The sequence below is a fragment of the Meles meles genome, chromosome 11, assembly GCF_922984935.1.
Source record: "Meles meles chromosome 11, mMelMel3.1 paternal haplotype, whole genome shotgun sequence".
NCBI lineage: Eukaryota > Metazoa > Chordata > Mammalia > Carnivora > Mustelidae > Meles > Meles meles.
The window spans coordinates 20,799,044-20,820,774 of NC_060076.1; the positions used below are offsets into that span (position 1 = coordinate 20,799,044).

At 42.4% G+C, this 21,731-nt stretch overlaps 1 protein-coding gene across 2 annotated transcripts in view; it reads right to left on the bottom strand.

Moving 5' to 3' along the window:
* Positions 1-21,731, bottom strand: part of SNX30 (sorting nexin family member 30) — a 111,575-nt gene that overhangs the window by 40,401 nt on the left and 49,443 nt on the right. For both annotated transcript variants that reach the window (XM_046022466.1, XM_046022465.1), the window contains exons 2-3: positions 20,242-20,433; positions 9,420-9,530 (exon numbers count right to left, since the gene is read on the bottom strand). In XM_046022466.1, coding sequence (XP_045878422.1) covers positions 9,420-9,530; positions 20,242-20,433 — 303 coding nt within the window. The remainder of the gene's footprint in view (positions 1-9,419; positions 9,531-20,241; positions 20,434-21,731) is intronic.

Here is a 21,731-nt window from a genome sequence, read left to right on the forward strand (position 1 = left end):
TGCCGGCTTGTCAGGGCTGTCACGAGTATTAATTTAGCTACAAGGCTAAACATGCTTCACATAACTCCTGCCACAGAGAAGCACCAACAAAAGTTCGGGGACGGGTCTTTGCTGTAGGAGGGGCAGCAGCTTCAGGAACTACTAATCTTCAGGACGGCCATGTCCAGTTACATCTTGAGATGATGGCAGGGTGCACAGAAGAGGCTAAACTGACAGGTTTGTTTGTTTGTTTGTTTGTTTTTTTACCAGAACGGTAGTTCCAGAGGGCATGGTGGAAAGGTGTGGAAATGAAGAAAGAGAGAGAAGCAGAGTCAGGAATAAGATTACAGAGCCCCATGGAGACAACACATCCAACTTAAAATGCCTGGCGGAGCTTACGTCTGGGGAGAATATTAGAAATGGGTCCTGGGTCAGATGCACAGGGCCATCCAGCCCAGTGTTCCCGCCCAGTCAAAAGCACCAGGGAATCTGTCTTAATAGGGTATGGTTGTTCTTTAGGATGACTTCTTTGTTCTCATCAGTTCTCCCATTCCCTTGGGACTTCTCCTTAAACCCTACACTCAACCCCCAACCTTTCACGTGAAGCACAGCACCATCTCTCCGACAGAGAAACCAGGTGTAAGGTGTAAGGGCATCACATACACATTTCCTGACCATTTGCTTCCTCCACAGAAACCCATCTCCTCTCATTTCCCAGATCCCTGTGGACAACATAACCCACCCCCAACACACCAGAAGGCTAACTCTTCTGTCTTTGCCCCATTAGTTCACTAGCAAGCACGTGCTCTCATCAATTAATCATACCTTCTTTTCCCTGTATTTTCAACATTTCCTCCTCACCTGGCTCTGTTCCTGAGCCTACGAATATGTAGCTGGTTCTCTTTCTATCCAAAAATAATAAACTCAAATATCCCTTGACCTTACATCTTCTTCTCCACTCTCCTTTGGGGCTCACTCAACCTTCCTGAAAGAATCATTTCTCTTAACTTCTACTCCTTCTACCGATGTCTCAAGCCCCAACCTTCCTCGACCCCAAAACAAAGCTGTCTTTGGTTCTGCCTTCGAATGCTGCATTTCTCTGCCTTGTCCCTTCCCACTGCAGACCACTCTTTTAAAGATGGCCGATGGCTTTCTAATGACCAAATCCAGTGGATGTTTTCCTGCTCTTTACTTCATGAGTCCTGGGGAGCATGCTCTGGTTTGCTATGCTGAATAGGACTTGGGACGAAAGCCTAATGATTAAATAACTGGCGAGGTGTGACTCATTTAACAGAACAGATAATCTCCTGAAATAGTTATTCATTCTTCAGGCTTAGTACATTGAACTTTATGTTTAATGAATCAGGGAAGCTTGCTATTTAAAGGAACCCCGGGGTGAATCCTTCTGCAAACAGAATTTCCTTCTAAGCATTATTATGCCCAAATGTACATGGCTTAGTAAATTTGTTTCTTCCTATTTCGAGCCTTAAAGGGGACACGCCTCCTCTCGCTGTCACCTTTATAATTACCTTCTGGTTTCTTTATGCATAGGAATCTGGGTTGCTGATGAAATCAGGGCCTCTCTGGACCGTGACTGAGCTGTTGCAAGTGAAGGGCTCAGCACAGCTCCAAGCACATGGTAGACGCCACACGCATGCCAGCTGTTTCTATGACCCTGTAAACACCGAGAACGGAAGGCAGAAGGGGAGTGGACCAAAGGGTAGAATTTCCATACATCTTTGAGGCCAAAATGTTTTTTTAAAAACCCTCTGGGATACATACCTTTTCACACCCACTAGGATGGCTATAAAAGGGAAAAAAAAAAAAAAAGAAGAAGAAGAAGAAAGTACATGGAGAAATTGGAACCCTCTTCCATGGTTGGTGAGAATGTAAAATGGTGTGGTCTCTGTGGGAAACAACTTGGCGGCTCCTTAAAAAATTAAGTGTACGGGGCACCTGGGTGGCTCAGTGGGTTGAGCCTCTGCCTTCGGCCCAGGTCATGATCCCAGGGTCCTGGGATCAAGCCCTGCATCCAGCTCTCTGCTCGGCAGGGAGCCTGCTTCCTCCTCTCTCTCTCTGCCTGCCTCTCCGCTTACTTGTGATCTCTCTCTCTCTCTCAAATAAATAAATAAAATAAAAATTAAGTGTAAGATTAGCATAAGATCCAGAATTCCATTCCTTGGCATGCAGCCCAAATAATTGAAAGCAAGTGTTCAAAGACTCGTACAATCAACGTGCAAGTAGCATGATTTATAATAGTTGGGTGGGGGAAAGGAGGAATAAGAAGTGACTGCTTCGTGACTATGGGATTTTTCTGTGGGGGATGAACATATTCTGGAATCACATAGGGGTGCTGACTGTAAAACATCGTGAATGCACCAAAAGCCACAGAGTTGTACACTTCTTAAAATTGCAAATTTTATGTTATTTGAATTTTACCTCAATTTAAAAAAAAAAAAGCTGTGGTGACGGGAGCAAATGTCAGAAAGGAGAGAAGACTCTGTGCTCCAGCTTTGAAGATGGTGGAAAGGGCCATGAGCCAAGGGAAGCGGGAGCCTCTAGAAGCTGGAAAAGTCAAGGAACCAAGTCCTCCTGGAGCTTCTGTGAGGAAAGCAGCACAGGGATATTAATCCACTGAGACCAATTCTGGACTCCTGACCTCCAGAATATAAAGTGATAAACTTCTGTCATTCAAATCGCTTTCTAAAAAGAAAAAAATCTTACCCAGTATGGGGGTGAGGGTATGGATAAGGACAGAGATGAAACAAGACTGGCCACTGGGGATAAATGCTGAAACTGGGCAGTGAGTACACAGGGTTGGGGGCGGGGGGTCATTGCACTAAATCACTCTACTGCAATATTTCTGACATTTTCCAGTATGAAAAGATTTTTTTAAAAACTATACTTGCATGTATGTGTTGGAACCTACAAAAAATCCTATTTGTGGGGCACCTGGGTGGCTCAGCTAAGCATCTGCGTTCGGCTCAGGTTATGATCCTGGAGTCCTGGGATGGAGCCCCATGTCTGGCTCCCTGCTCAGCAGGGAGTCTGCTCCTCCCTCTCCCTCTGCCCCATCCCACTTGTGTTCTCTCTCTCTCAAATAAATGAATAATATCTTTAAAAAATATATTTTAAAATAATCCTACTTGCAAAGCATACAATAACCCATTAAATATTTTGAGGTTTAACCTTACAAAATATTTACACTTTTATAGCACTTGATACTTTGGTCAAGCACTTTCATATGTATTATATTTCGTAATAGTTTAAAAGAAAGTACCTTATAATCTGTGAAACAAAAGTATACTTCCTGTAGATTGTCATGGAAAGCTACTATTTCGGAGTGTGAAATCTGCACAAAGATTTCCATTGCTCAATCTTGAAATGATCCAACTTCCTCTTGTCAGCATTTAAATTGCTTCTTTAACAAATATTAATTTGCAATGAATTGCAAATTGCAGTTAAACAAATATTCAGCAACACACCCACTACATGACAGAAAACTATTTTTCCTATCCTTATCAAACAAACAGAGAATATGGCTCCTAAGAAAAAATAACAAATAAATAAAAGAGTATTATGATTAAAAACGTCCTCTCCATAAAAACCACCATCAAGCCCAGTTTAATTCAAAGTACTTGAAAGTTCACCCAGTGTTCCACTACTTATTAACCTACCTACTGGTAAGCTAAAAGCATCTATATGCTTTTTTTTTTTTAACAGTAAAAAAAAGGAGGAACCAACTAGAAAATGAAGTTAGAGTTTTTACTGATTATTTCATATTAAGAAAAACAGCTGTTGCAACACAGATTTCTTATTAATTCCTATGAGCTTACCACTACCCAAAACAAATGGGGTAGATAGGAAATACAAATGCATCCTTCCAACAAAGCTTCTTTCACAATACCTGAAGCAAACAGTAAATTTCCAAGTGCAATTAAACACCGACAAGTTTAATAAATGTATTTGCTTCATCTCCAAAATCTACATGTGCCCATCAAACACAAAGCATATCTATTGTTGTAATAAGGTGTGCCCCAGTATAAGAAGTAGTGTTAAAACTAACCTCTGGGCCAAAAAATAAATGAAAAAAAAACAAAACCCATGTCACAATGAAGACTTGTGGCTCCAGCTATTTGAGGATGAAGTGATATGAGCATTTCCACTTTTCAAATTACAGAGCGATGAAGCAATATAAAAAGAAAAAATATACATATGCCATAGCCCCGGAAAACATCACAGTGCCACAGCACACAGAAATATCAAACAGGCCAGAATCTGTTAAAGGTACAAAGCAGAAAAGACTGAACTGAGAGAAAAGTCAAGCCATACTGACCATCTTGTGATTCTTTTCAGGCAAAAGAAAGGGTGGTCTAGGAAGTCAGGGGTTGGGTTTCCCTGGGACAGCCCCAGAAGCTGCCAAGTTCCGGAGCCACAGGGGCTGGAAACAGGCCTCAGGACGGCCAATCAGGAGAGGAAAATGAAAGAATGTGGGTCCCTTCCCGGAACCACAGTCTGGCTGACTGTTCACTTAGGACTTCACATAGTTCCACTGAAGCCCAGGTAAGAGGGGCACTTCATTCCACATTCCTAACACAGCAGCAGAATCTGAAAGCTCAGGAATCCTCACATATTTTTTTTTAAGATTTTTTTTATTTATGCATTTGACAGACAGAGATCACAAGTAGGCAGAAAGGCAGGCAGAGAGAGAGGGGGAAGCAGGCTCCCCACTGAGCAGAGAGCCCGATGCGGGGCTCGATCCCAGGATGCCTAGATCATGACCTGAGCCGAAGGTGGAGGCTTTAACCCACTGAGCCACCCAGGTGCCCCAGGAATCCTCACATATTTTTAACCACAGCTGACTTGAGTTGGCAAAAGCCTGATGATGGCTATTAAAGAGGGCACAGATTGCATGGAGCACTGGGTGTTATACACAAACAATGAATCACGGAACACGACATCAAAAACTAATGATACACTGTGTGGTGACTAACATAACATAAACAAACACAACGAAATAGGAACTCATTCTCCCAAATGTTCCAACTAATTCAAAAGACTCTAAAGTTCATCTTGAAAAAGAAAACATGTGCCAATAGCCAGAAAAGCTGGCTGCCAATATACTCTGGAAACAGAGTATATTGGCAGGTGGGGATGGAGACAGGGACCTTACAACCGGATGTTGAAATGTTCTGTGAAGTTACAGTCATTCAAATCATGAAGGAAGGGCACCAGATTAGAAAGACCGACAAACCAAAGGTTCAGGGGCGGTTCAGGAATACACAAGTCTAATGCATGATTCGGTGTGACGCACAAACGATGGTAAAGATGATTGATCACTCATAAGTGGCTCTGCAACAATTTACCACCTGAAAAAAGTATGGTCCTCCCATCTCACATCAGAACAAATGCTAGATTTAAATATAAAAAATACAGGTCAACTTCCTTTGCAGATATGGAGTTTTTACAAAGCAAAACAAAACAAGACAAAATAAAAACAAGAGAAAATGAAGAGGTAAATCATAAAACGCCAGTGTCCAATAAGTTCAGGGGAAGACATTCAGCCTCCCTGGTCAAAGAAAGGAAAGCTTACTGTACAAAAATGAACTCAAAATGGATGAAAGGCTGAAATGTGTGGGCTAAAACTGTATAAAAATTTTAGAAGAGGGGCACCTGGCTGGTTCAGTTGGTGGAACGAGCAACTCTTGATCTCAGGGTCATGAATTCAAGCCCCACGTTGGGTGTAGAGATTACTTGAAAACAAAATGTTAAAAAAAAAAAAATTTAGGGGGTGCTTGAGTGCTCAGTGAGTTAAAGCCTCTGCCTTTGGCTCAGGTCATGATCCCAGGGTCCTGGGATCGAGCCCCGCATCAGGCTCTCTGCTCAGCAGGGAGCCTGCTTCCCCCTCTCTCTCTGCCTACTTGTGATCTCTCTCCCTGTCAAATAAATAAATAAAATCTTAAAAAAAAATTTAGGAGAAAGAAAATAAATCTTCATGACCTAGAACTAGGTGACAATTTATGAGATGGGACACCTTTAAGCACAAGCAGAGAAAGAAACAAAAGATAATCGGGAATTCATCAAAACTAAAAATCTTTGTACTTCCAAGAGATGCCATCAAGAAAGTAATGAGACAACTCATTAACTGGGAGGAAACTTTGCAAGTTGTATCTCTAGTAAGGGATTTACATTTAGATTATATAAAGATCTAATAACAAAAAGACAACCCAGCGTAAAGGATCTGAAGAGATAGTTCTCCAAGGAAGATGACAGATGGCCAACACGCATGTAAAAAAATGCTCAACACTATTAGCTGTCAGGGGAACGCAAATCGAAACCACAGTGAGATACCACTCCACACCCACTGGGATGGTTATAATCAAAGATGTAGATAATCACAGTGTTGGTAAAGACATGGAGAAACTGGAACCCTCATACCCTGCCAGTGGGAAGGTAAAATGATGTGGCCACTTTGGAAAACATCCTGGCAGTTTCTCACAAGGTTAAATAAACAGGTACATACGATCTGTCAATGATACTACTGGGTGTACACACTCAAGAAAAAATAAGAACATAGGATCATGCAAAAATTTGCATGTGGATATTCACAGTCGCACTACTCAGAACAGCCAGTAGGTGAAAACAATTCAAACATCCATTAAATTCAAGCAGGATAGACCAAAAAGGGGTACCTCCATACAATGTGATATTATCTAACAAGAAAAAGGAACAAAAGTACTGACACGTGCCACAACACGGATTAACCTTGAACACACTGTGCCAAATGAAAAAAACCCAGTCACAAAAGACTGTATAGTATAGGACTCTACTTTATATGAAATGTCCAGAATAGGCAAATTTATAGAGACAGAAAGATCAGTGGTTGCCAGGTGCTGAAAAAGATAGAAGGTTTGGAAATGACAAGCAAAGAGTGGGAGGTTTCTTTTGGGGGTGAGAAAAGGTTCTCAAATTGACTGTGCTGATGGTTGCACAACTCTCTATACTAAATATATTAAATACATAAATATATATATTAAATACTTACACACTAAATATATATATACTGAAATAGTATATACTAATATACTAAATACTGACACTAAAGATATGAAAAGTCCTTAACCTATTTTAAATGGACAAACTGTGCGGTAAATGAATTATATCTTAATAAAGCTGTTTCTTTAAATAAAGAAATGAAAATGTAAACAATAATTATGTTGCATGTCTACTAGGTCTCCACCTGAAAATAAACTTTCCACGCAGGGGTCCCTTGTCCATCACATGACCCCTGAACTCCCCAAGAGTACTCACCAGGCCTAGTATGAAGACTAACATAAAGTCAATGCTTACTAACAGCTAGATACTTTCTAGCCAAGTGGCTGCAGAGTAATTTCTAAAGGAGAAAAGGTTTTTTCCACTTTCACTTTCATACTGCTCTCCTACATTAAATCTCTCTACACCCCAGACATGTACCAATAATTTATTGAATAAATTTATGTCTCCACTTGCTTCTAGAATACCTTCTTACTCACTGCTTCCATCCTGACCGGAGGAAACCATACTTAAAAATACTATGGATCAGTCCCCGACATTCGGAAGCCTTCCATCCTCTTTCAGTTCTGGTTTCGGTGTCCATGCGTAAGTACAACCAACAGGGGTCGCTGTCGAACCAAACCTCAAACACACTAGCTGCCTGCAGGTGGAGCGTGATCCCCCCCTTGTGCACGGTGGGGGCTAATAAGCATAAACAACTTCCTTCCAAACAGTACAGCAGGGAACAGCAGTGAAGAGTGACTGCACGGTGGAGAAACCCAACAAGCATTACATCAAGTAAGGTGATCCAGGTTAACATCAACAGTGATTAAATATTGTTGACAGCATGCACCTTTCTTATGATGTGATGAGAACGGCACTTTTCCTCCCAAAACACGCGACTCCAGTTTAATCATGAGAAAAACATCAGACAAATCTCAACTGAGAGACATTCTACAAAATGCCTGAGGAGTACTCCTCGAAACCGCCCGTCACCGAAAAGGAGGAAAGGCTGAGAAACTATCACGACCAATAAGGAGACATGCAAGATGACACCCTAGATGGGACCCTAGAACAGGAAGCGGACATTAGGCAAAACGGAGGAAATCTGAATAAAGGACTTTTAGTCACCAGTAAGCAATCATTACTCATTACTCATTACTCATTCGTCATTAACTGTGACAAATGTGCCACACGAACGTAAAATGTCGAGCAAAACCAGGTGCAGGGTATACGAGAATTCACTGCACTACCTTCGCAGTAATTCTGGAAATCTAAAGCTGTTCTCAAATAAAAAGCCTATTAAAAAAATTAAAAAAATTAAATTAAAATTAAATTAAAATTAAATTAAAATTAAATTTAAAAAATTAAATTAAAAAATTAAAATTAAAAAATTAAAAATTAAAAATTAAAAAAATTAAAATTAAAAAAAAATTCACTAGCTGCCAATGTCACCAAATTGCGATTCCATTTTAAGGAACAGTTCCAACTGTTTAAAGATGAGTTTCTTCCCTCCGAGAAAGAATGCCGTCGTAGGCAAACCCCGTCATTTCTACCACAGTATATTCACCCTCTTCCAACCGTGTGGGAGAGAAGCACTGGGAGATGCATACGTAACACAAAGACTGGCAACTGCTAAGAAGTTATTCAGCCAAGGTTTTTACTGAAAGATAGAGCCCCTCTGAAGAGTTTTATGGCCTAAACTGCACCAATGCCCCCAAAGCCCAAAGAAACATCTGGGGTCTAAAATGGTTATTATTTCTACTGGGGGGAAAAAAAGTCTGAAAAGCATTCAATATGTATGTTGGTTTAAGTAGTCTTTTAAATTTTATTTGCTCTAGTTCTGTTTTTTTTTTTTTTTTTTTAATGTGTAGATAGGGGTAATAGAAAAATATTATGCTGCTTCAATAAATGTAGTTAGATGGCTTTTGGTTTTTTAAGTGAAAAACTGGGGTTGGGTGGGTTGGGTGCTAGGTTTCTGCTCCCTGAATCAGCCGTGTCTAAAGAAAGCCCCACCAGCTGTAATCTGAGGCATCGTTGTTCACCTGGTGGCAGCCACCCAACCCTCAAGAACTGTGTCTAGAAGGGTGAAACAGTCTTTAAAGAGGCAGCAAATAAGAATTAGGACTCTCCCTACCTCAAAAAAACTGTCACAATGAAAGCGAAAACCTACCCCCACACCACTCAAGAAACCAGCATGATCAGAGCAAATCAGAAACCAAAATCCCAAGGGTGAGACAGGTTAGACAGCACCCGTGAGAATGTTTTACGCGCGTTTGATGGGAAAACACGGTATAAAGTGTCAGGCAGAGTCTGCCCCTCATGTAAGGGGTGAGAGCTGAGTGAACGTCCTCAGGAGGGATATTGCAGGCAAACAGAGGAACAAGCTGTCATGACTTAGTACCTACGGGAATGAGATGAGTAGGCTGGGACTCCTCCAGTTTGTTCCTCAGCCAGTCAAAATCCTGGTACCTTCGACGGACAGAATACTCTGGCAGGTCAAACTCCACCCGCGTACTCTGCAAAGAAGAAGAATGGAACAAAATAAGCATAAGGGAATAGTAGCATCTCTTGGCAGAAAGGAAGGGAAAAAGCTCTCTTTGAGTAACCAAACTAGGCAAGAACACACTTTCCTTCCACCAAAACAGAAGCCAAAAGACATCAATTACCAACACAAAATGTTAAGTCCAGGCCCCCAGGGCCCAGCTCAAAAGTCAAGGATGTAGAATGGAAATGTTGAGGGTTTTGGTGGTTTTTTTTTCTACCCTTAGGAAATGGAATTCAACTATCCCTCAGAATGTGTTTAGAAACATTTGATTCATTTCCTCCAGGCTTAACTTTGAGGATTTCTTTTAGCTGAAAAATTCCACTGAGGATATTGCTACTGAATCCCAGTCCAGGTATCTTTTAAAAGAAATTAAGTCTCCATCATCTGCTACATATGCTGCCAAGTTTTACCAATAGGCAGAGGGGAGACAAAAAGAGCTAAGAGAGCACCTACTCGTTTAGGAGTCAGATTGGATGAACACAGAAAAGGATTTGCCTCATTGGCCATATTCTGTCAGAACCATAACCTTGGAAGTACGTTGTATTTCAGGTGATAAGAAAAAAAAATCTAGAAGGAAATAATGCTAAAACGCTACTGTACTATAGGAAAATATTAATCTCATCCCTTTTTTCCCTCATCTCTCATGCATTAATATTTTACACCAGTCACCCTTTTCCTGAATTTCAGTTTTCTGAAATGTGATTGTAGCACTTGATAAAGAAAACCAATGTTAAATCAAATGAAATTAATTTATGCCAAGACAAGATTTTTACATATTAATCTGCCCAAACTAAAAGTGTGTTTCAGCTAAGCCATTTTTTTTCCTGTAAGGGGAGAGACTGCGTGACAGTCATAGCTCTTGGAAATGAAAGGTCAAAATAACAATGGTTCAAGCTTCATTTTATGAATTTACTCTTTCAGGCCCAAAGTCCATTTTAATCCATGATACCAAGTAAATCTTAAAAACATATGAACAAGAGTCATTCATCAAGGAAAAGCTGTGAGCAGCTTTGGCATTGAAAATTACGATTTCGGGGCGCCTGGGTGGCTCAGTGGTTTAAGCCGCTGCCTTCGGCTCGGGTCATGATCTCGGGGTCCTGGGATCGAGTCCCACATCCGGCTCTCTGCTCTGAAGGGAGCCTGCTTCCCTCTCACTCTCTCTGCCTGCCTCTCTGCCTACTTGTGATCTCTCTCTGTCAAATAAATAAATAAAATCTTTAAAAAAAAAAAAGAAAAAAAAAAAAAGAAAATTACGATTTCATCCTCCCCAAAACCTGAGTTCACAGAGTCCAAGCAAAATTTGGAAGTTAAAGGACTCGGTCTTGGACTGAACCTCACTTAACTCTTCCTGCATCTCTTCTCCTTTATAGCCAGGTACAACTTTTCCCTGTGATAGAGGGTATGAGTGGGAAGAAGTGAGGAAATTCATTCAACCTAAATATTTGTGATTTATGAGAGGAACCCCCCCCAAAGGAATTACCATTACAGAACTGGGGGGGGGGGGTGGAGAAAGAATGTTTCAATTCAAAAAAAACAAATCACGGCAGTTGAATTTTCATGCATGAGGGTGATATAAATTTGAAGGGCACTCCTCCCGAGGCTGGGTGAGGAGAAGCCCATGCAGGATCAGTCCCAGCACCTATCAGATTCCTGAGACACCAAGCCTCCTGGAGCCTAGGTTTCCTCAGCAGCAAGAAGAGGGCTGGAAGTGACATTCTTCAAAACCACAGAGCCCCCAACAGGCTCTGGTTGAGGACCTGCCAGTGATGATGTGCCCATGAAAGGTCAGCTTTGATGTGTGACGAATGCATTCATTTTCACTGCAAATGCCCTGATCAAGGGCTCCACTTTCTGCCTTCGTTACGCGTTATCAGCTGATCATTTCTCTTTATTATGCTTTTGCAGATCCACTTCATAAATTACAGTTCATGTAACATTTCTAACTTTGAAATCGGTATGTGTAATGAAGAGCGGAGGATTAAATATAAGGTTTGTTTCTGCTGTAAGCCACTTATTTTTGGGGAACTGGCTCCCCCCGCCCCTTCGACTTATTCAGGTCAGACATACTTATTTTAAAACTTCAGGAAAGGGGCACCTGGGTGGCTCAGTCGGTTAAGAATGTGACTCTTGGGGCGCCTGGGTGGCTCAGTGGGTTGAGGCCTCTGCCTTCAGCTTGGGTCATTATCCCAGTGTCTTGGGATCGAGCCCCGCATCCGGCTCTCTGCTCTGCGGGGAGCCTGCTTCCTCCTCTCTCTCTCTGCCTGCCCCTCTGCCTGCTTGTGATCTCTGTCAACTAAATAAATAAAATCTTTAAAAAAAAAAAAAAAAGAATGTGACTCTTGGTTTCAACAAAGATCATGATCTCAGGGTCATAATCTCCAGGTCATGGGATCTAGCCCTGCTTGGGATCTAGCTCCAAGCTTGGTATGGGGTCGGCTCCAGATTCTCTCCTTCTCCCTCTGCCCTGCCCACCCCCAACTGGTGCATGTGCTCTCCTTTCTCTCCAATAAATAAATAAGTAAAATCTTTAAAAAAAAAAACAAAACTTCAGGAAAAATAAAGGAATAAAAATACAGATGAGTCATAATCCCTCTAAATAGGGAAAAAACACTATGAATACTATGTTTACACCTTTCTGTATTTTTTCTATGTATATCCATTCCTTCACTCATATTTTCTAAATCTCTAACAGCTCTTAAGTATCATTCTGTCAGTAATTCATATCTACATGATCATTTTTAACACATACATAGTATTCCACTGGATGGATAAACAACAAAACCAAATCCTCACTTAAGTTGTTCTCAATCTTTCAATCAATAAACAATGCTGTGTAGACATCATTGGGCATCTGTTTGATAAAAATCAAACTCCTAAAGATGGAATTACTGGATAAAAGATGAAAGTGTGTATGTGTGAGTGTGTGTGTGTTTTACAAAATTCCCAATCTTTATAATTTATTAATGGCTTTCATTTCTTCTTTTTGAGAGAGAGAGAGCACACACACACATGAGTGGGGGGAGGTGGTAGCAAGAGTGAGAGAGAGAGTGAGAGAGAGAATCTCAAGCAGGTTCCATGCCCAGCACAGACCCCAACAGGTCTGAGCTCCATCCCACAACCCAAACCAAAATCAGAAGTCAGATGTCTGGGGCGCCTGGGTGGCTCAGTGGGTTAAGCCTCTGCCTTTGGCTCAGGTCATGATTCCAGGGTCCTGGGATCGAGCCTCCGCTCAGCCCTCTTGAGCAGAGAGCCTGCCTCCCCCACTCTCTCTGCCTGCCTCTCTGCCTACTTGTGATTTCTGTCTGTCAAATAAATAAAGAAAATCTTAAAAAAAAAAAAAAAGTCAGATGTCTAACTGACTGAGCCACCCAGGTGCTCAAGGATACATGTATTTTTAATTAACAACCTGTTTCCAGAAATATATCAACTTATATTCTTATCACATATTCTCATCACCAATGATTATCTTTGATGGACTTGTAACTGAAAAATAATATGTCATCTTTGTTTTGTTTCTACTGGGGTTGAACATCCTTCAAAATATTTGTTAGAACCATAAGTGACTCTTAATCTCACAAAACAAACTGAGGGTTGCTGGGGAGAGGGGGGGTCGGGAGAGGGGGGTGGGGTTATGGACATTGGGGAGGGTATGTGCTATAGTGAGTGCTGTAAAGTGCGTAAACCTGGTGACTCACAGACCTGTACCCCTGGAGCTAATAATACATTATATGTTTATAAAAAAATTTTGTAAATGTGTTAAATTAAAAAAATTTTCAAAAAAATATTTGTTAGCTATAGATTTTTCTTCTTTTGTGATGGGTCTCTTTTTTAAATTGTCTTTTCATGGTCTTTTGAAGTCTTTTTCATTTGTGGAAGTTCTTTATAACTATGTATCTATCATAATTTCCAAAGAGTTTTCCAGGTATATAATTTTTTAATTCAGCCATTCTCCCCCCCCTCTCTTTTTTTTTTGGTGTCATGGAGAAGAAGGCTGTCCCCCTTGCAAGCTTTTAAAAATATTCACCTGTGTTCTCTCCTTTATTTATCATCTATTTACTTATATCTTTAATTACTGCTCTTCTACTTCTAGGGATCTGCCATTAGAAAATACTTTTTAAACTGTGGCAAAGATAACTGTATAATGATGTGCGCTGCAATGCTATTTCAAATAGCAAAGGAATCAAAGCAATCTAAATCTTCAACAATAAAAACAGGTAACTTATGATATATTTATTCTATGGTTATCAGTAATCTTGTCTTAAGACATCTTTTTTTTTTTTTAAGATTTTTATTTATTTGACACAGAGAGAGAGAGAGCAAGTGTGCACAAGCAGGTAGAGAAAGAAAGAAGAAGGAGACTACCCGCCCAGCAAGATACTGGACTCAGGGCCCCATCCCAGGACCCTGGGATCATGACCTGAGCTGAAGGCTGATGCTTAACCAACTGAGACACCCAGGAGCCCCATAAGACATCTTTAATAACAAATATGCTTTGATATACTTTTAAGAGAAAACAGCAAGATTTAAAATTAATTGCACATATAATTTCATTAATGTTAAAAATGTGGATATAAAAGGTTAAATCTAGAACTCATAATGACAACTGTCCTCTTTAGACTTATCCTTATTTTCAGATTTTCTACCATTCTCATACAATACTTTCATAGTTACACAAAAAAAAATTGTTTTTTTTTAAAAGCTCCTTTACAGACACAATGGATTAAATAAAAATTTGTTTGGAAAGCAATAAGGAAAAAAATATCATGAACCATGAAGGATGCTCATACTCTTCGGCCCAACATTGGTTTTGTTTACTTTTACCACAATTTGTTCTAGAAGAGATACTGAGACACATGAAATGAGATTAAATGACATAAATTAGAAGTAGGTCAGAAAGATCAAGAAAAAGCAAGGACAGAGAGAAAAAGCAGAGCCAGGAACGAGGCTAGCAAAAGACACTCACCATAGAATTCTGCACACTTGCTAAAACTGGGCCACAGACATTACCATGAATTTCTGGAGAGAAACCCAGTCAGTTATAAGGCTCACAGTACTCATAAAATACACAGGCCAATAAAACTCCAACTATGAGTCTGTAGTAAATTTTTCCTCTGTGAAATTCAGGGTCTAACTGAGTAAGGAAAACAAAGCAAAGCTCTATTTTCTATTAACAATAAAAAGAGAAAAGTGCACACCCACAATTCCATAATCAGAGACAATCACTACACTGTTTTGTTCTGGGTCCTTCCACACCATGATCCATAATCCAGAATGCCCCACAAGATCACAAGGTCACGGGTACACACGAAGTCAGATCTACAAGTTGGTAACTGAGCACAAGAGCCGTAACGAAGAATATCCATTTCTGCCTTCGTTCCATATGAGTATCTCCACTGGGTAAATACAGCACTTCAGAAGACCTAGCACAGAGCGACAGGGCAATCAATCAGCCAGCAGAGCACCCATCCATTGGGTCGCACCTTAACCACAGAAGAACCCTAATTCCCCAGAAGCTGATGTGCCTAACTACTGTGGCCTGGAGCCCTTCCAAGGAATCTCCATTCAATCTAAAATTTACGACCCGTCCACTCCAGAGAGATTTGGTCTTCATCAGAAGTGCCAACTGAATCCTATGAGTCGGAGTGACCGCCCCTTTCCCTGCAAAGGGACCTCCTTTTCCTTTGTCAAATCTTAGCCAGCTATTCTCATTCCGCTTCAGAACACTGCTACCCTATGAGAACACCTGAGAATAATGACCAGGGTGGCTTCTGGTCTCTCCTCATGCCCCTGTGGGCTTCCTTTCTTGGAGCTTTATACCAAGTCTTCCAGAACACCCATTCTGTAATTAGTAAATTCCTGTAGTTCTTCGGATTCTGAAAGCTGCCTCTCCCCTGGAGTCTCGAGCCCCCCTGTTGTCCCGGCAGGTGGAAAGCTGCTCCTTTTCTCACGTCTCACCAACTCTGCCCCATCCTCCAAGACCGAGAGTCCCTGTTGGTACCCGGCTCACTCTGCACTGCTGCTCACCTCCACGCCTCCACGGCCCTGTGAAAACCCTTCTGAGGCTCATGCCATCAAGACACCTCTATCTCTGTCCCTCGCACACCTGTCATCTACTGACACCTCACCACTTTCCTGATTCCCAGAGGACTCCGGTGCCAAAGGGGCTTCCTCTCCAAAGCCCCTCCATAGCTTGGGTACCCTCGAGATCTACGTGTTCACACCCACAACACCCACCTCTGAGCCATCGCTCCCACTGCCTCCCCTTAGACGGTCATCGGCAGAGAGTCAGACCTCCCTCTCTCCAACCAGCACCTCCTGTGTCTCGGACTCTCCCGCTTCCCAAGACCCCTGGTTTTTCAGCCTCTTGGGACCTACAGCTCCTTGGCACTCTGTCCAGCCCTATCTTCACTTCCTACCTTATTCAGCATCAATTCCATAACCCGTCACTTCCACCTCCCGTTTGCCGACATCCTAAACGTCCCCTCCCCTGCCGTCCACACGACTGGCCGAAATGCAGCCGTGCACTTCCTGCTCTACCAGCCCCGGGTGTGTGAGCACACTCCTGGAGTTAAAACAGGCAAACACACTGACGGACACACCAAAATCTCCCACTGGACCTTCAACAGCGCCAGGCGTCAACTCTCTCCCTCCTTTTCCACATTGGTTAATGCAGAGCCTTCAGAAGTTTTGAAAACCTCCCAGCCTTACTTCGAAACCTCCCATTCGCTCTTAGTGGAAGACCTCATCATTGATTCCTAGAGAAAACTGCAGCGAGAAGCACAGAACCCTCAACTTCCTGCCACAAAGAACAAAACAGAGCAAAACAAAACTTTCCCTCTTCCTCTAGAAACAATGGAAGAAGTGCACCTCCCCCTTTGGACGCTCCTGCTCCCTCCCCTGCTCAGCGGCTTCCATCCTCCTTTCCAACCTCACCTCAATGTCTCCCTCTCCAGCAACGCGGGCCTCTGGGCACTCGCACAAGTCCCGTCCATCCTTAAAACCAAACAAAATTGCCCCTCAACAACCCAAACCCACACTTTCTCTAGCTCCTGTTCTCACTTCACTCCCAAACCATCAACACTCATGCCTTGTCTTTCTGCCACAGCACACCGGCTTCTGCCCACCTCTCCAGGGAGAGTGTGCCTGCCAGCCACCCATAACCCTTTTGTCATCAAATCTAAACATTCGCTTTGTAACCCTTATGTATTCTTGACCTCTGAGTGGCCTTTTGCCTCTGTGGACCACGGAGGCAATCTAAAAAGAGGAGTTAGTTGGGGCGTTAAGACTTGGGATCACTAAGGAGATGGGGTAAGAGACAGGAAGGAGGACGGCTCCTAAAGGCTGGGTAGGAGACCGAGCACAGTGCTGGGGCAAGCGGGGCAGAGCCATCCCTCTCTTGAAAATCATGCCTTGTTGGAAGTATGGCACAGACAGATCTGGACTCAAGTCCTAGGTCTGCCACATATCAGCAGCATATCCTGGAGTAACTGTCTCAGTTTCCTCATCTGTAAAGGAAAAGTGCCACCAGTACCCACCTCACTGACTATGAGGACGAACTGACAATATATTTAAAGCACTCAGCACAAAATAAACCGATGGCTCGTCCGCAGGGCAGAACGCTGTTGCAGCCTTAGAAGGCAACAGCACAGCTGGGCTCCGCACTCAGTGGGGAGTCTGCTTGAGGTCCTCTCTCTCCCTCTGCCCCTCCCCACACCCCCACTCTCGCTCAAGTAAATAAATCTTAAAAAAAAAAAAAAAAGAGAGAGAGAGAGAGAAAGAAATGATAACATAATGGTGTGCTGGCTGGCATATACTAGCCCAGAAAGATGCCCAACACATGAAGGGAATGGGCAGCATACAAAATAACTCATTTTTGTAAACGGACGGAGACAAACAGTTCAGAAATTTATAAATGATTATTTCTGTCTGGTGAGCTTATAGGTATTCTTTTATTGTTTCAGCTTCCTTGAGTTTTCTAGTTTCTCTGCAATAAGCACATATTACTTATATAAAGAAAAAGGTTTCTATGATCAAAAAGTATAAGCACATGGTAAGTGGTCAGTAATTAGCTATTAAGATGAAGACACTTTCTAGGAGCCTCCAGAGAAAGGAGCCAGGATCTGCATGCCCTGGGAAGGTGGGGCTGGCTCCTCACCGCCGCAGAGGAAAGGCACCCATGACTTAGATTTGGGTGGAGACTGCTTGGCCCACATTGGCTCTCAGCCCTAGGTTCATTTTAGTTCAGGCAAAAGCAGCTCTGTACTTTGTCCAGCTTTGGTCATCAGAAATCTGAATTAGGACAGGGGAATCAGAGCTCAAAGTAATAAACTATTTGTACAACCTCATCCTGTGACCATGAATTTCGCTAGAGGACCACAGCAGAAGTGGAGGTCCAGGGGAAGATTGGTGTGTGAGACCCTGTGTTCCTGTGATTCCTCTCCCTCTCATCCCTGTGTCGAGACATGGGCATATGTAGCTAAGCTTTAATGCAGTGTTCAGAAAGAAGGTGCCAAATACACCACCAAGATTTTAAACCTCCTGTCACTACCTGCAATGGGAAAAGAAAGGGATTCTGGTTTGAGATAGAATTGACAGTAAGGGGTGCCTGGGTGGCTCAGTGGGTTAAGCCGCTGCCTTCGGCTCAGGTCATGATTTCAGGGTCCTGGGATCGAGTCCTGCATCGGGCTCTCTGCTCAGCGGGGAGCCTGCTTCCCTCTCTCTCTCTCTCTGCCTGCCTCTCTGCCTACTTGTGATCTCTCTCTGCCAAATAAATAAATAAATATTTAAAAAAAGAAGAAGAAGAATTGACAGTAAGAAGTAAAACTTAATTCTGCAACAAGTTCACCAAGAGGTGGTGGCATCACAGCCGAAGGAAAATGCGGAACTGGAAGTTGGAAGAGTTCTGACTTATAGGATATCGACCCCAGGAAAAAGGGACAGAAACAAGAACACCAAGGGAAAAGAGTGAGGGAAGAAGGAAAGAGAGGCAGCACAGGAGAGTGTGCAAGCCAGTCAGCCTATGACTGGAGAACAGAGGTCCTGGAGGATTAGCCTTGTGGGAGGTGGGGGAGGTCGGCTGCAGGGCAGTGGAGTCAGGCAGGGGGGAACATGTGAAGGAGAGTGGGCGATGCTGTGCCAGGGACGCAGTGACCTTGTCCTTCAGCAGTTTAGAGCATAAGTTCAAGAAAAACAGGTTTTCCATTTCGATGACTACAGGGTAAAAAATAAGTTGACCCTGGGGGCTGGGGTGGCAGGGGAGGAGTGGAAATAGTTCATGGGAATACATATATCAACCTAGAACCTCTGAAGATTTAACATACCTCTAAGCACCTAGCCCAGTGCCTGGGAAACAGGAGGCACCCAGCAGCCTGGGGGATGGGGGAAGACTGCGGACATGCACGTGCGTGTGCACACATACAGAGACAAGTTTTCAAATGTGGACCAGGTGCAGAAAGGACAGGGCAGGAATATCAAAGAAATATCTGAGAAAGGCTTACATGTCCACAGAGAAAAGATATTGTATATGAGAAAAGATATTGTATATGTATATATTGTATATAAATATTTATATTTATATATAAAATTCCACGCCTGGGTGGCTCAGTAAGTTAAGCAGTCGTGTAAGATGAAGGCCATTATGCCTTCAGCTCAGGATCCTGGGATCGTGTCCTGCACTGGGTTCCTGGCTCAACAGGAAGCCTGCCTCTGCCTGCTGCTCCCCCCTGCTTGTGCTCTCTCTCTCTCTGACAAATAACTAAATAAAATCTTTTTTAAAAAATCTTTAAAATCTTTTAAAAAGGGGCACCTGGGTGGCTCAGTGGGTTAAAGCCTCTGCCTTTGGCTCAGGTCATGATCTCAGGGTCATGGGATCGAGCCCCACATCAGGCTCTCTGCTCAGTGGGGAGCCTGCTTCTCCCCCACCCTTGGCCTGCCTCTCTGCCTACTTGTGTAGGCAAATAAATAAATCTCTGTCAAATAAATAAACAAAATCTTTTAAAAAAATCTTTTAAAAAATGGAATTAAGCTTAAAAGTATGGGTTTGAAAATAAAAATGTTGGATTGACAGTCCTAAAAACTAAAGTTAGAATCCTCGTTACCAACTCTGTAACCATGAACAAGTTACTTAAAGTTTCTGCTTCAGTTTCCTCATCTCTAAAACTGTAACTACAATATCTACCTTTGAGGGTTGCTGTGAACATTAAGACAGTCAATCTCAGTCCCCTGACCACTACTCACGTGGCCCATAGCAGAAAGGCAACCAATCTTCATTCCCATCCTTCCCTTACGTCCCTCCCCTATGATCCACTCCAATTACACCAAATTACAACCACGGTCCCACCAGACATTTAGGATGATACAAAGATTCATACATAAATTTCAATAGTAAAGCAATACTAACAGGCTAAAAAGTATCATGACCAAAAATAAGTGAAGGTAGTAGGATTAAATGCTTTACTTGAAAGACTATAGTCACAACTTCTCTGCCATTTCAAAGCAAAAAATTCATATCAAATCCTTTTCATCTGAATACATTTGATCTCTCAAAAAGCCACACCCACCATCAGAACGAAGGTGAACACAGTCCTACAAAGGGAGGGAGAAAGGAAGGCAGGAATCATGATAGCAGGTCTCTAGTTCACCAAGACCATTCCACAGGGGCAGAAGATAATGAAGGGACCTACTTTGGTGGTGATCCTATAGGTAATGTAGGTTTCCATGGTACAGACATGCTTCTTGGGATCGTCAACGGTGACAAAGAGATCTCTGGTCTCACCATCGAGGTCATCATCAAGCTGAAGTCTGTTGAGAAGGGAAGATGAAGAAGCGGGACTCGAAGTACCTGCAGGAGTACCACCGTTGGGCAAAATGAGATCCTGAAAGAAGAAGAGAGTCACCTTACAATTAAATGAAAACACATTAACGGGAGAACATCAGCAAAACATCAGCTCATGTAGCCAAACCAAGAAACACCTCTACATACAAAAGGCAACATCCAAAGAAATTGAGCCTCTCCTTGCTAAGTGTTTCTTGAGTGAACAGGTCTTCTGGGACCGAAGGAAACAAACTCTGGGAGTTTACCCACCTATCTTCCAGCGAGCACTGAAGGAACCCCAGCTCAGGAACAGAGGACCTACCAGCCCTAGCCATCATCAGACTTTGCCAGGAGCACACCACAAGAGCATTCTTTCTCCCCCTTTCTCAAGACCACCACCTGGGCCCAGGGAAACACTAACAGTTGTGAACCCTCTTAAATACTCGGCACATTTAAAAATTCAATCAACCATCACAAAGAGACAAGTAAACGTTACATGCCTCCAGAAAGAAGTTCATGCCGCCGCCTAAAAAGCATGCCTGCCAAAAACTGGATCTGAATCCGGAACAAATCTCTAAGATACAACACCAATTCATAGGAAATACAGAGGAGGGAGAGAGATGTTAGACCACACTACAAGGGTGCAAATGGCAGAAGCCACACCATGTGAAATTAAAGAGAACCACAGACCCAGTTTCTTCAATAAGTGAACTGCAAGGAGAGAAGAAAAAAAAAAAAAAAGATGGGGAGCACCTAGAGATGCTATGCAATCCGGGGGACCTATCAACAACTGTAGTAGATCCCGATTAAAACAAAATGTTAACAGGTTTTGTGATATGCAGGGAAATGTGAATATTGATCAGTTATTTGAGGATATTAAGGAATTATCGGGCATGATAATAGAAGTATTATGGTTTTACAAAGCCTTCATCTTTGGAATATATGCTAAAATATTCACGGATGAAATGATAGGATGTGTGGTATTTGCTTCAAAATAATGAAGGATAGGTAAACAAGGATATAGATGATACAAGATATGCCTCAAAGTTGATTACTATTGAAGCTGGGACTTGCAGGTTCATGACACAGTCCCCTCCTCTTTCGTATATGTGTAAATCTGTCTGCAATATAAAAGCTTTAAGTGGGGGGTGGGGGGGAGAGGTACAAATGCCAGAAGAAAAAGAGAAGGAAAATTTTTTTAAATTATGGAGCTCTTTCTCTCCAGGCCATAGGAGGAAGGCACTTGATTAAGTTATGTTCCTACAATATCCAAAAAAAGGTTTAGTCTCATGTTTTTTGGTTTTTAGGTTTAATAACAGACGAAGCCTTGTCTAACAGTAGATGTGAACGCATCTGAAT